The sequence below is a fragment of the Mustela nigripes genome, chromosome 15 (genome assembly GCF_022355385.1).
Source record: "Mustela nigripes isolate SB6536 chromosome 15, MUSNIG.SB6536, whole genome shotgun sequence".
NCBI lineage: Eukaryota > Metazoa > Chordata > Mammalia > Carnivora > Mustelidae > Mustela > Mustela nigripes.
In genome coordinates, this window is record NC_081571.1 from 83967924 (window position 1) to 83983265 (window position 15342).

At 54.0% G+C, this 15342-nt stretch overlaps 1 protein-coding gene across 2 annotated transcripts in view; it reads right to left on the reverse strand.

The window, feature by feature from the left end:
* The window catches only part of TUBGCP3 (tubulin gamma complex component 3), a 65841-nt gene that overhangs the window by 16057 nt on the left and 34442 nt on the right, over window positions 1-15342 (reverse strand). Inside the window, exons 12-16 of one of the 2 annotated variants that reach the window (XM_059377515.1) lie at window positions 8411-8521; window positions 8009-8117; window positions 4910-5081; window positions 4161-4296; window positions 3385-3453 (exon numbers count right to left, since the gene is read on the reverse strand). In XM_059377515.1, coding sequence (XP_059233498.1) covers window positions 3385-3453; window positions 4161-4296; window positions 4910-5081; window positions 8009-8117; window positions 8411-8521 — 597 coding nt within the window. Of the gene's footprint in view, window positions 1-3384; window positions 3454-4160; window positions 4297-4909; window positions 5100-8008; window positions 8118-8410; window positions 8522-15342 lie in introns of both variants that reach the window. The other variant, XM_059377514.1, reaches the window with a different exon arrangement.

Here is a 15342-nt window from a genome sequence, read left to right on the forward strand (position 1 = left end):
AGACCTTTACACCCAGCCTAACCCTTAGTCGAACACGCAGACTCTTACTCTGGCTCCGGCTCCAGCTCTGCAGCAGCTTCCCGGGCCCAACCTCCCGAGGGAGATGTGAGGGGGATGAATCTGGGGGAGGCAGGGCCGGGAAGGACCCCCAGGCCGGGAAGGGGCTGCGGGTGGTCTTCCAGGAGGTCCAGCTTGCTCTTGAAGCCACTTCACCGCAACTGGCCCGCTGGGTCCCACCCTGGGAAGATGCGCCCTGGGGGCAGGGGTGGGGGGAGGCCTTCCTTCCACACTCACCTCCCCCCATGGGGGCCGGTTAAATACGCATGTCAGGTGACCCACAAAGAATCTTCTACAGTCGGTCTGTCCATGCAAACGCGGCTCCGACACTACTGTGTATGTGTGCACACAGATGGGGCGTGTGTTCGCCCTTTCCTGGATGCCTCTTGTGTGTCCCCAGCGCTCCCCCCGGCAGCACAAACCGGAAACAGGCCATCTAAGCGGGACCTCTGCCACCAGCAGTGCTGGGTTGGGGGCGTTCCCCCACATCACCCTCTTGCAGCCCCTATGCCCCAGCAAACCCACACTCTCCTCCAGCCCAGACCCCGCCTGCCCCTCAAGGACGAAGGCCACACGCCCTTCCTGGCCCCTTCTCGAGACAGGACACTTCTCACTGACCCTTGCAATCGGAGCACTTCGCCCTACACTGCTGGACTGGCTTCCCACCGGGAGTGTTCTCGGCACTGCCCACATGTAGTCCTTATAAGGACTGCCTGCCTGTCTCCTGCAGCGCCTTCTGTGCCAGCATTCGGCAGGTGCGCGTCTAAAGGGGAGTGGTTAGGGACTGCTTTGCAGGACTCTGAAATCAGCCCTGAAGGGAGGGGCACCATCTATTCTGCGGTGCTGCCCGCACCACCGCTCACGCCATCACAGAGGTGACGGTGATGGCATCAAACAACTTTACTACTGCATTAAAGAAATGTGGGGGCGCCTGGGGGGCTCAGTGCATTAAAGCCTCTGCCTTCGGCTCAGTTCATGATCTCCGGGTCCTGGGATTGAGCCCCGCATCGGGCTCTCTGCTCAGCAGGGAGCCTGTTTCCCTTCCTCTCTCTCTCTGCCTGCCTCTCTGCCTGCTTGTGAAATAAATAAATAAATAAATAAAATCTTAAAAAAAAAAAAAAAGATTTTAAAAAATAAAAACCGAAATGTGCTATAGGGACGCCATCTGGAGGCTCCTGTAAGCGCCGGCTCCAGAGCACACACCACGGGACCCGCTTCACAAACACCCAGTCTCATCACGATCCTTTAAACTCGGCAGCTGTTCCAGGGAGAACAGTCGGTCTCCACTGCATGGACACTGGGGAACACCCTTCACCTTTAGTTTGACTGCACACCTGGGCTTTCAGTTCACTGTCTGTGTAGAATAAAGTTCAGAAAAATATTAAATAAGCTTCTGACACCTTACCTCAATGCCCTGGAGATCCATGACCAACCCATGGATTCTATCCTACTCCGCACCCGAGCGAGATCAGAGATAACCCCTCCCCGTCCTTCACAGAGTTAGCAAGAAGCTACGATCACACTGAGCTACAGCAGGTAAAATTAGGTGACTAATGTAGGAGACGTTCTCATCGTAATTAAATGCTCTACAAAAATGCTAATCTCAGTTAATGAGAACGTAAAAGGAATAGAGATAATACAATAAATTTAACATGGAAAAAGCAGACAATCCATTTTCTTCCAAAATTTGACTTTAAAAAGTGTACCTTTCAGTAAAATATTCCAAGTAGTGGAAAATATAACAAGCCAAGACACAGTTAACCCAGGACGGGAACAGCGAAGGCAGGAGGTGCAAGACGTCCCGCCCCGCAATGTCCCCGGCACACCCTGCTGATGCGTCCCAAGGCCCTGCTCCCCCTCTCCAAGGAGCCTCCCAGGCGTGCCCTCCCCACGCTGGCGCTGGCATGGAAGTCAACACCTGTTAGCCACAGCTAGAGAGCCATTCCAAATGTGTTCTTTAAACAAATCTGAGATACAAACTTCTTGACTGTTTTGACTAGAGCTTTCAAAAATCTAGACTTTAAAAAACAGACCGCATAAGCGAGTGTTCGCACAAGCTGTGCCGCACCTAACTATGCACCCTCAGTGAAGCCTGCGGTTACGCCCGGAACCCAACAGCTGTGTCTGTGGGCCGCGCTCAATTCACCACGACTCGAGGCACTCGTCCTTCGAAATAAGATACGGTGTCTTTACTGCGGCGTCTTTCACACAAGAAACAGTACAGAAACGTACTCACAAACTAGGCAATATGAAAGTTTCTGACTTCAATGATAACGCACAGAACAGACTTTTTTAAGTAGGCCCCATGCCTAGCGGGGAGCCTAATGGAGAGCTGGGCCTCGGGACCCGGAGAGCACAACCCGAGTGGGACACTAACAGACTGAGCCAGCCAGGAGCCCTAGAACAGAGCATTTTAAGGAATAAGAATTTAAAACCATTTAGGATGGAAGTCAAAGGAATTTGACTAAGACAAAAAAATTAAACCTGACAGCAGTTACGCGTTTACGATACAGAGGCTTCAACCTAGTAACGTTTCAACACTGGGGAGGCGCGTGAGCAACCGGTGCTCCCGGCCCGCGGCAGCCGCGCCAGCACCCCGCAGGGCGCACCCGGAGCGCCGGGACAGGACAGCCCTGGGGGAGCCCGGCGGGGCTGGCACTCACTCCTGGAGAAATTTTAAAGCCAAATTATACTACTTCTTAGTGGAGTATTTTCCCCGGTAAGTAAAAGAAACGCTGGTCCTCCTCCGACACTTCCGCTGTGGAAGGACTGGAGTGGGTGCAGAGAAGCGTCCCGGGGAAGGAGGCTTCGCTTGGGTCCGAATAGAAGCGCGAGCGCTGAGGGGCCCGGCTCGCCGCGGACACACGCTGATGGTCGGTCTCCCCACGCCCCGCGACAGCGCTTCTGTTAAGTGCGGCAAACGCACTCCATACAACGGTACCGCGATTTCCTGTTGGTTTAAGCGACGTTTTATCCCAGAGTACAACCGGGACTCCCCTGAAACACCTGCTGGCCTCTGAATGACTCGCTACCGTCCACGAGCAGCGGAGCATCACCGGCGATGCACTTACTAAGTCCTCGCTAAAACCTAAGATGCTAAAAATGGTATTTTTAAGAATTCTTAAAATTACAGATCATTTCAGCGCTCACTAATGACCAGCTAAAAGACACACACGAGTCTCGCTTGTTTTCACTCAGTGAGTCTATCCCAGAGGTCAGTGCCGACTTTCTCTAGAAGCTCCCGGAGAGGACAGCTGGTCGCAAACAAGCGATGGCCAGCAGTGGGAGGGGCTGTGGCCGCTGTCCCGTCACTCAGCACGGTCTTACCGTTGCGATGGGCCCATCGACATGGTAGTCCAGGCTGAACACGTCCCATCCGGTGTCACCTGGCGAGACCTGAGGACAAACACAAACGTTGCAGGCTTTCCCGCCAGCACTCCACCTACTGCCAGGGGATAGGTCCGGGCATCAGAGAAACGACAGTAAAATCAAGCCCAATTTTTGCAAAAGGCCCCGCAGTCGAGTGTCAGCAACATGAGAACTGCACCCTTCTGTGCACTCCTGAGCCTTCAGTACTGGAACCCCAGCCACCCAGGAGACACTCCGCAGACACCGCGCAACGAAGGGCGTGGTTCTGCAGAAGCACCATAAGATCCGTTTAGAATTACTCACCACACTCTGGTGACAGAATCTCACTGCCTTCTATGTCCCAAATCCTTTAAAAGTCCACATTTTAAAAACCCAGTAGTCCCTGCTAGTGGTCCTTCATCAGAGCCAACAGAGTATGATGATTCTCAGACTCATTCCCTAAAGACAAGGCATCCTCGGGCAAACTGAAATTCAACACACCGAGGTCCGCTGTGTTACTACTTTGCTCCTAAGCGTCATCATCACGTCTCATTCCTGTGGCTCCTGCCACGTTACCAGAGACAGGAGTTACTCCACCACGAGGGGACAGGCGTCCTGGGAGCACTGCAGGCTCTGGGCCCGTCCCGCTCGCCCGTCTGAGCACAGGCCAAGCAGGCAGCACCCCCCGCCCACAGGCTAGACCACCAGCCCTAGAGCAGGGCACTCCCTGCCACGCAGGCCTGAAGCCACGGTACCTCGAGCAGCCTCACGTCCAGCCTCTTGAGGATCTCGGGGCTGTCAAACTGGGCGTTGGTGGCTCTGACGGCTGTTTCAAGAATTCCAGTCAAGTTGTGTTGATACAAAGTTGTAGCTGGACGGACAAGTTCCGGTCTAACAGATTTTTTAAAAATAAAAGAAAATGTTACTTGAATCCTTAATGAGCTTCATAAAAACTCAAAATCAATAAAAGAGTTCAAAATTATAAAAACTAAAAAGACAAAAGAAACCACTACAACATGGGAACAAAAGTTTCACAGAATTAGGGACACCTGGAGTCAGTCGGCTAAGCTCCTGCCTTCAGCTCGGGTCATGATCTCAGGGTCCTGGGATCGAGTCCCGCATCGGGCTCTCTACTCAGCGGGAAGCCTGCTTCCCCCTCTCTCTCTGCTGCCTCTCTGCCTACTTGTGACCTCTGTCAAATAAAGAAACAAAATCTTTAAAAAAAAAAAAGAAACAGTATGTTTTTTGGACTCATTTCAAACAAGAGCCAACTGTGACCCCGCTGCATGCCCTGTGGACACTGGACAGTTGGCGCCACAGCACGCCCCAGGCCCGCGGGCTCCTCCGTGAACGAGGCACAGAATGAGCACAAAGAAAGGGACTTCAGCGTGACAGTCTCTTCGATGGCACCTCACCAGTACGCTCTACAAGAATTCAGCAAGTCTCCCTGTGACGCCCTCTGCTCTTCCCGACCGCGCCCCTGCTGGCGGGCCGAGACGCTTACTTGAGAAGGTCCATCAGGTGTCGTATGAAATCGCCCTGTCCAAGCAGCAGGTACCGCCTCACGGCCTGCATGTGGTCCAGCAGGCTGTACCTCCTGTTCAGGACATCCAACAGGTATTTGCTGGTCTCAAAGTAGGCCGCGTCGATTTTCCCCCGAAACGCATTCTCCAAATCTGTGAACAAATCTGTAGCTATAAAGAACGAGAGGAGAAGTACACAGACGTACGTGATTTGTATTTCAATAAACATAAAACGAAAGGCCCCCACCTACAGAAGCCATTGCCAAAACCCCCAAATGGCCTTGAGGGCAGACCCGGCGGGATGTGTGCCCAGGAAGGCGAGCGAGCCCGCAGCCCCAGGCCGTGACCTGGGAAGGGGCCCTCATAGCAGGCTGGCGCGTGCGGACCTCCGGGGCAAGTCAGGGTAACAAACCCGAAACTGCCCCCACCTCAGCAGTGAGCCATGCGGTGCAGGGCAGGCACGACCCAAGGGTCCACACGTGCCCACGGGATGCCCTGGGAAGTGGTCACGGGACGGCCCGTGTGAGGACGGGCCATGCGAACGGCGAGCCTGGCTATCGGGGCAGGGTCGCCACGGCAGCCGCGTCGGCAGATTTCTGGGGGGACGCGGAGTAAGAGCAGACTGTCACCAGCAAGGAGACCTAACTCTCAGCAGTAGCATAACAAACAAACATTTCCAGTTTTACTCTGAGCAGAAACGGCACAGGGAGAAGACACATGTGCGGAGCGGCTTGCTCGGGGTCAGACAAGACGAAAGGCCTCAGCAGCGCACGGTCTTCCGCTCGAGCCGCTCCCAGGCCTCAGGAGCCTTCGGGACTGTTTTCTGTTTGCTGCTCAGAGTAACAGTCCAGTAAGAAAGACCTGCTTTGATCACTGCTGTTCAGACCACACGTCACTGTGGGGTGGCGTCCAATGACACAGTAACGTGTAGACACGACTCGTGAGCGGAATCGCCGCCACGTTTTAAGGGGTGGTGGGGAGTGGGCTGTGTACTTCTGCTCGTCTGTATCGTTTAAAAATGTCAACGTTACCCCAGAAATGCTTTCAGGGTTAGGGTTAGGGCTGGAGGGGACAGCGGCACAGCAGCATCCCTGCGGCCCAGTGGCACCCAATCCCCTGCGGCCTCCGCACGTGAGCACAGCCCCACGCCCCGTGCCCGAGCCAGCCGTCTTCTCTAGGCACTAGAGCACTCGACACCTGTCCGTACCATTCTCCTGGCTCTTCCTCCCTGTTCTACCTCTCAAACACGGTATCTCCGGAATGTCTGTACTCGGACCACAGCTCTCTCTGTTCTAAGAACTAAACCAGGGTCCACGAGTCGCTAAACCGTGTGCTAAATGCACTGAGGGCGGGAGAAGACGCGTCTGACCCCAACAGCCGGAGTACCCGCGACACCACGGAGCCGTCCCAAGCAGCATGGTGACACGGGCACCTCCCAGAGCCCAGCAGCTGTGGCCTCCGTCTGGATTCCCGGCACAGCGCTTCCAGCACACTCCGGAGACCTCCTCCTGCCAGTCCTCTCAGACACGGAAACCAAACTGGGCCGAGAGGCACGTAAAGAGATGCTTGCCACCGCCCACCCTCAGGGAAACACAAATCAGACCAGAGAGGCACCACCTCACCCCTGCCAGAATGGCCAGAAGCCGAAACACACCCATAGGCACTGGCGAGGCTGCGGACGAAGGGGAGCCCACGGGCACAGCTGGCAGAAGCGCAAGCCAGAGCAGCCGCTGTGGCAATTGCACGGAGGGTCAAGACATGGCAAGGACAGCGGCCATAAGCTCCTGGACATCCGCAACCAGGCATCCACCCAAAAAGGTGGAAACGCTAATCTGCAAAGACACGCACACCCCACTTCAGGGCAGCGTCCCCTCAACACGAGATCCGGAAGCAGCCCAAGTGTCCCTGACAGACGTGCGGTCACAGCAAACGCGGGGTCTGCACACAACGGAACGGGACGCAGCCTTACAAGGAGGCAATCCCGCTGTGGCCACACGGACGGACCCCGAGAACGCGGCGCCAAGAGAAGTGAGGCGGCTCAGAAACACTGTATGCAGCCTGCAGCCGTCCGACCCAGGAGCCGCGAGCCGAGTGGAGGCTGCAGGGCTGCGGGCAGGCGGGACGGTCACAGGGCACAGTCCTGGTGATGCCAGGCGAGAAAGGTCTGGGGTCTAGCCCACACCCAGGGCCTACAGCCAGCCCTGCAGGGTCGTACACTTGCAGCACTTCCCGCCTGTTACTGCTGGTGATCGTGATTTCCCCTGCACGTTTCTCTCACAGCCATCACCACGAACAAGAACTCGTACCGTCTTGCCTACACCTGCCACGCTGTCCCATGCACAGTCGGAGGGAGCCCGTGAGCAGGAAACGCAGCTTCGGCCAGAGAGCGGTACGCGCCCGCCACCGTGGACTCACAGGGCCGAGGGGCAGCGATGGGGAAAGCGGAGGACAGCTGCGAAGGGAGCCAGACGCCGCTCAGAGCAGGTGGCCATGCCACGCGGCACCCGCGGCACTCGGAACGCGAGACACGTGTAAGCCCTGCCGAGCCCTGACTAAGCCTCCAGGTCGGCTGCGGCCACCATCAGCAGCAGCTGCCCTTCCTTATCCCGGCAAAGCATTGCTACAGCAGCTAAAGAAAACGGGAATATAAATTACTACGGGGGGGTTAGTTAAACACCCAGACCTCATCTAAAACTTATTGTTTAACCCCACATAAAAAAATGGAATTGAGGGGCACCTGGGGGGCTCAGTGGGTAAAGCCGCTGCCTTCAGCTCGGGTCATGACTCAGGGTCCTGGGATCGAGCCCCACATCAGGCTCTCTGCTCAGCGGGGAGCCTGCTTCCCCCGCACCCGTGCCTGCCTCTCTGCCTGCTTGAGATGTCTCTCTGTCAAATAAATACATAAAATCTTTAAAAAGGGGGGGAGGATTGGAAATTTGCATAGTGGTATTTCATACACATCACACTACGTACGAAGGTATTTTGGACAACAATTCAGAGCATCCGTCCGTCCCCCTGGAAGAAGGCGGCTCTGGGCAGTACATACACACACAGCCCCTCCACCGCCCACGCCCGCGTACCATCCTGGGGGGAGTCTGCAGACTTGGTCACTGCTATCATCTTGGCGGTGGGCGTCTGGTCATGACAGACCTGGTGCAGGAAATTTATTGACTTTCCTATCAAAAGGACCTAAAACGGAAAATAGCCTGGAGTTACTTTTACATACAAATGATTAATCGTGCAACTACTACAGAGATTTGTAAGAACAACCTACGAACTGGAAACTAAAGAACGAGACGCCAGGGGCAGCATCGAGTGAATTCCAGACACTGGAAAGATCTCACTAGCTGACATGCATAAATAGATAACGGATTCAATTCCTACGCGCTTCTAACAGTAAAATGCAGTAAAACCGCGTTAAGAAGATTCCTCCTGTCACATGGTGGGCAGATACGAAGCCCGAGCGTGTCTCCCGGCCTTACCTTTCTGGACTGGTCCATCGTGATGAAGGAGGGAATCATGGATTTCCGCAAGGTGTACTTGTCCTGCCACAGACGGTCTGTCTTCACCGCTGGGTCGGAGGCTACAAAAAACTGAGAGCAGAGACAGCCGCGTCAGACAGTGACCCTCACGGCGAACGACCCACTAACAGCAACGCCAAAGGAGCCCTGAGAGCCCGGCCCTCTAGACACAGGAGACTCGCCCGTTACAAGCAAATCTCGTCTTAGAAAGCACTTTGGACACCTGACTCTCTACGCGGAAATCGCGTTATGTCCCAGACTCCCTAAACGCAGTGTAACGGAGCAGGCTCTGTCCCAAAGGCGCCCGATGTCCGCGGCCAGCGTCGGCGGTGGACCCCCGCGGGCAACCTCGCGGTCTGGTGGGAGGACGGCGCTCTCCCTCCGTCCAAACGTGCGGCCCCTCCCGCCGTGCGCAGCCCCCGCAGGCTCTCCCTCGCAGAGCCCCCCGAGCCCGGAACGCAGGGGCTGAAGCGGACATGCTCCACGGGGACCGAGGGCTCCGGGCAGACCTGGACACGCGGGCGGGCGGCACCCGTCGGCCCAGCAGCGCTGTCAGACGCGACCTTCCGAGAACCAGCCTCGCTCAGAAGCTTCTTCCCGGTCCGCTGGGCTCTTCCCCTCGCGACCCCCGCGCAGTCTGCCGTCTGACCACACAAAGGGCAAGGGTGGTCGGAGCTAACTGGGTCCGACTCCCCCCTCGGCCACCGCCACAAGGCCGCTCTCGTCCCGGTGCTCGTCACGTTCCAAGGGAGCAGCGGAGCCGCGCCCAGCCTTACCTGCGGGGGACCAGCCGACTGCAGAGAGCCGCGCCCACGGCACTCCCAGGAGCAGGACGCCCACCTCCCTGCAGGTCTGGCCGGTCGGCGGGCGGAAGCCGGGCTGCCTGCACCGTTGCTGTCCTGACAACGGACCCTGGGCCCGCTCTCCTGTGCGAATGGCCATCTGCTCTTATTCGCCCGTGACCTGTCTTTCCATCCCCTCAACCCACCTTTCTCTGGGACTCTGTCCTCTTCTCATCAACATACGAAACTGTTGTATTTGGGATAATGACCATTTGTGGGTCCGGATTGTAAATGTTCGCACGCGAATCCTTTACCACTATTTACAATACACTCCGGTTTTGCTTTGTTCCTGTTCCGTCGTGCAAGTAGATGACTTCCTAACGGCTTCTGCATTTCCTGTCTTCCTAAGAGCTTCCGGTTTCCTGGTCACACTAGTATCCCGCCCGGTTTTCTCCCGGCAGTCCTGCCGTGCTGTTTCTAGGACTCCGGTCCTTCATCCCTCTGGAAAGTCTCCTGGATGGAATGCAGGGGTCTGGCTTTCCTTCCGCACAGCATCCGCCGCCTAGTGGCCGAGTCACCCAGCGCCTTCTCAATGTGCCATTTCTTCCTCTGGACTAGGACACCTCATCAGCAACCCTCGCTGTCCTTAACTGTATCAACAGGTCAGAACGGCGGAAAGTTGACGAGACCGAGAGGCTGAGGCGGCACCGGACAGCATCCTCCTCTCCCGGCCTCCAAGGGGGACCCGTGGGCTTCGGGTTTCATCCTCACGGACCGGACGTAAGCACACCTGGGTTCCAAGCCGTACACGGACTACCCTTCCCGGAACTCGGGGTTCCCATTCTGGGAGGACAGGAGCCTCTTCAAGCCAGCTGTGAAGTCCTTCAGACTTGAGCCGCACGTCTCCCTTGCTTCTGGTCTGGAAGAAGCTCGAGGCTCATCTTCCTCTCTCCCCCAGACCTAGACTCAGCCCCGCCTCGGAGCCCTGGTTCCTCTCAAAGGACACTTGCGCCACAACGTCGGTACCTGGTAGTGTCTCCTGTTAGAAACGGGGCACTGGCCATGTCACGCGTGGCACCCTGGCTCCCTAGCAGGACTGTCAAATCCACTTAAGTCACAACATACCTGAAGGGCCTCTTCCTGTGATTCTGACACAAGTTCCAAATCACCCGGTGAACCAGACACAGCCCTCCCCAAGGAAAGTCTATCCACAGAGACAAAATGTATTTAAAGAATTTTAAAAATATTTTTAGTCATCATACAGCAATACAAAAGTAATGGTTTCTTAGCAGAACATAAAGAACCCAAATTAACCCCAGTCGAGAGAAGCTGAACGGTCACTAAGGCACACAGTCCACTTAACTTAAAAAAAAGACATTTTTATGTTGAAGGATTCTAGATCACAGAAAAATATACAGAATGCTTCAGCTTATTTTATGAGTCCCGTATAACACTAGCAAAGCCTGATAAAAATAATACCTAAAATGGGTACCTGGGTGGCTCAGTCGATTAAGTGGCCGACTTGGTTTCAGCTCAGGTCATGACCTCGGGGTCCTGAGAGCGAGCCCCGCGTGGGGCTCCCTGCTCAGCACAGAGTCTGCTGAGGATTCCCTCTGCCTCTGCCTTTTCTCTCTCTCCCATAAATAAATCTTAAAAAATTATAATACCCCAAATGGAAGGACAGGTCAGTTTCACTGTGAATACATATGGAAAAATCAGGAATAAAGTAGTGCCCCTGCGTGACTAGAGTAGGACCGTTTCGCTCAGGGTACGTCACGCTTCCATACATTACAGGGTACGTTAAGTTACTGTCTAAAGACAAGGAAAGAGACAACGAATCATAAAACAGTATCATGTCGTCATTAAAACTACAGGTTTTTCTGAACTATCCTAAACCCTTCCAAGAACCGAGTGGAAAAACGCGCAGCTCTTCTTGCCGGGGAGAAAACAGCGCGCATATCCACAAAACCACTTCCATGTGCCTCTCAGGACCTGCAGGAATCACGCTCTACCAAGCCTTGGTACAGGATAATAAAATTCAATGGCATGAAATTTTCATTATTTAAAAAAAAAAATGCTATTTGGTAAAGCAGGAATGCAAAATAGTAGGTTTCAGAAATATATTCGATGAAAGCTGAAAAGTTTTTTTCTTATTCACTTCAAATTAAAATGAAGTAAAAAAGGGTTACAAAATACCATGCATGCGCCGTATCTGACACACAGAGAAATATACAATAAATATTAACAGGTTATCTGTTCAAGATGGATCACTAATAAACTTTCTCTGTTAATATGCTCAAAATTTTTAGTTAATAAACATTTTTAAATCAGAAAAAATAGTGTCCAAAAGAATGGAGTAAGTACTTCAAGCCAGTGAGTGAGCATAGGTGCCAGTAAACACTCAGTGACATCGCTTTTCCAAGGCACTCAAAGAAAAGGGTATTTTTTTTTCGGTTCAAGGAAATCTACTCCCAAGGATGAATATTTACGGAAACACAATTTTTAGGGGCATTAAGTCAGGCCTAGGTGGTATCCATTACACGCAGCCAATCTCCTTCGTAAGCAGGTATCTGAATAAATGCCAATATTTTTATGACCAAGACGATAAGATCACTATATTTATTTTCAACTCAAATTTCTTATCTTTAGGTACAAATTGAAATTACCAAGGTATTTATTGATCTTTACATTTTAGGTTTTTCTGATTTATATTCCTTTTCTAATCTTAAACACGCACTAGTGAAGGCTGGCGGCACAATCAGTACTGCGATGGCTAACCTACCGTCCCTTTAAGATACACGCCAACTACCCCTCACAGAAATATTTTTAAAATGTCATCAGCCCACCATGAGTAATCCAAAAGGTCACCGATCACCGCGCTCGCTGTGGCCCACCGCTCAGCAGACTAGACGGGCTGCGCGTAAACGGTCTTGATCAGTCACTCACTTAACAAAAAAAGCTCATTTCTCCAAACACCACACGAACTCGCCTGATAGCTGGAGTGTATCCGGGTTTTTATCAGTAAGAGCAATAAGACAATTTATTTTAGGAGATAAAAAACTCAGACAATTCAGTTATCTTTAGAAATGATGAAAGCATCACTACAGCTGGGGGCAGAGAGGCGTGCAGCCCGTCTGCCCGCAAACACGCAGAGGACTAGGTACATCCCCGCATTTAATTAATCCTCTGAAAAACACCCCGTTACAGAGGGAAAAAACCAAGGCCAGAACATAATTGCTTTTATTTCATTGATGCATTTTCCACTCAAGGTTCTTTAATTTTCACAGTGTCAAATGCAGAAAGAACTGAGAAAAAAATATGACATAATTGTACCATGATTTCTCATTAACTGTTGGACAGATGCCAAGGCCTCCCACACTCAAAACAGAAACGAAGAGGGTAATTTTCTTAGCAAGCAGCATAGCTTCTAAGAAACAGATCTGTTATTACACACAGACCCCCACCCCGACTGTCCACAGACAGGCAACTCCCACAAGCCCCACCCCGAGAGCCACCGGAGAGCAGTGACAGAGGCTCTGGGCCCAAGCGGTCCTGGCAGGACCTGGACCCGGGCACGATAATGGGCGAGGTAAACGGGGCGTCCCAGCGGGCCGGCGGCGGGGCACAGCAGCGCCAGGACGGCAAGACCGCGTACGTGGTAGACGTCTACGTTCCGTCATCCTGAGCAAGAGTGTGAACGAAACGAGGGTGCTCGGTGCCTCCGCGGACACCCCGAAAGCAGCCGCCGCGCTCCCTCTGGCTCCGTCACTGACCTTCCGGCACAGGGTGTGGATCTGCAGCTTCACAGCGCGTAAGCAAACATCTGAAGCTCGTTTGAAAATGCTCGAATTCTGAAAGCCTTGGCCCTTCTTTTCTGGCTCCACGTTGAAGCCCTCACCCTTCGACAAGGGTTATCCAGAAGGCAAAAAATAAGAATAAATGAACATGGAACCATCTTGGGGCGCCTGGGTGGCTCAAGGGAAGCGTCGGCCTTCAGCTCCGGTCACGATCTCTGGGTCCTGGGATCGAGCCCGGCGTCTGGCTCCCTGCTTGGCGGGGTCTGCTTCTCCCTCTGCCCACCTGCCTCTCGTGCTCACTCTTCTGGCTCGCTCGCTCTAATAAATTCTTAAAAGAAAAGAAAAAACAAAAAAGGAAAGGAAAGGAAAGAAAAGAAAAAAACTGGAACTATCTTGTTCTTGCCTTAAACAGGCGAAACTTGCTCACCGCACACGCCGGGAGAAGACCCGTGTGAGCTACGGGAGGCCCAACAGACCAGCTTCTCCAGGCAGCACCAGCAGCAAAGCGAAAACCAAATGCTTTCATTTGCACACCTCGTAACACCAAAAACAATCAGAAACTTCTTCCAAATGTTGAACGTACTTGCTAGTCGCTCACCGTACCCATCACCTCAGAGAGCTCTCCCTGGTCCGCCTCTGCACTTCCTGACAGAAGATGAACAAAACGAAAGCTGGATAGCGGTTCCTGCTGGCTGGGCTACAGGCGCCTATTTTTCGGTAACAACTCACAGTAAAGCCCCAACTGGCGGAGCCAGAGGCAGTCTGACAATTCCCTATCAGAAACAGCAAAGCTCGGAGGCCACCTGGAATTTCGGGGAAAAGGAAAAGAAACTCACTTCCAGGTTGCAAAATAGCCAGCGCCAGAGCCACGAAGGCAGGACGCCGAGCCCTGAGCGGCAGGAGAGAAACCTTTCCAGGGAGCGCGGTTCAGTCCCGGCAGGTGACGGAGCCCCCGCAAGAACAGAACTAGACAGGACACAACGCGAGCACTCTAGAGCCGGACAGATGTCCTGCTCCAGCAGGAGCCTCGGGCGATGAAGTGCCCGAGCAGTGGACGGCCGGGTCAGAGACGGAAGGTCCAAAAGCTCCATAGGGACAGGCAAGGGCAGAGAAGGTTCTGGGTCCCCCACGTGACCTGCACCCCAGCCCACCCCCGCCCCAAGGCAGGAGAACGGCGCGAGCCGTACGAGCTCCGGCCGGGGCTAACCTGCAGGAAGCCAGCTCCCACCCGCGACTTTTCTTGAGCCGAGGTCCGTGGACACCGGCTGCAGAAAGGCGTGGGCACATGTGCGAGGGCCGGGGACGGCACTTGGGCACGAACTTCTGAAATTCGGCTCTCCCTTCCACCGTAAATGTGAAGGACGAATCCGGTCCCCGTGCCTCTGTCCCGGAAATCAGACGTGCTCACATCACCTGTGAAAAGCTCGGGCACAGATGTCCAAGTCGCTAGTCGCTTCTCACTGAACATGTGGATAAAAACAGATGCTCCGGGACGCCTGGGTGGCTCAGTGGGTTGGACGACTGCCTTCAGCTCAAGTCATGATCCCGGAGTCCCGGGATCGAGTCCCGCATCGGGCTCCCAGCTGCATGGGGAGTCTGCTTCTCCCTCTGACCTTCTCCTCGCTCATGCTCTGTTTCTCTCTCTCAAATAAATAAATAAATTCTTTAAAAAAAAAAAAGCAGATGCTCCTGTATAGCCCATTTAGTATTAAATCTGGAAACACACGTAGGTTAAACAGAGCCCGTACCTCGTAATCTCACTCGTATGCAGTGGTTCCCATTCTTCCTGCACGGTTATGCTCCCCCCAGTGCCCCAGGACAAACTCCCAGACACTGTCCTCCAAGCGGGAGTGGGCGTGTGCTGCGGAGGCCCTCGGGACTCGCCCCCTCCTCACCCCACCCTTGACCGCACGCTCGGCACACGTCCCACTCGAGTCCGGCCAGGGCTGCACAGGCTCGGGCTCCATCGTGCTCCAAAAACTTCCCGTGCCCACGTCACCGTCCACGTCACACCTCCCTACGAGGTGCCCAAGGCCCGCCAAAGGGACCCGAGACACAACGGCCGGGCTCTCCCCCGATACGGAGGACACCCCCAAACCAGCAGAGGCAGAAGGAGAGTTAAATCGTAGGAGCCGGCCTCACGTAATACAGTCAGCACTTTAAAGTGGGATTCAGTGATTTTCCTAGTATTTTCCATAACAAGGTGTGGAACCAGCACCGCTACTGAATTCTAGAACATCTTTTCCACCTGCAGACAGACTGCATACCCGTCAGGCAATGACCTCCCCGGCCCCTCTCTCCCCTGCCCAACAAC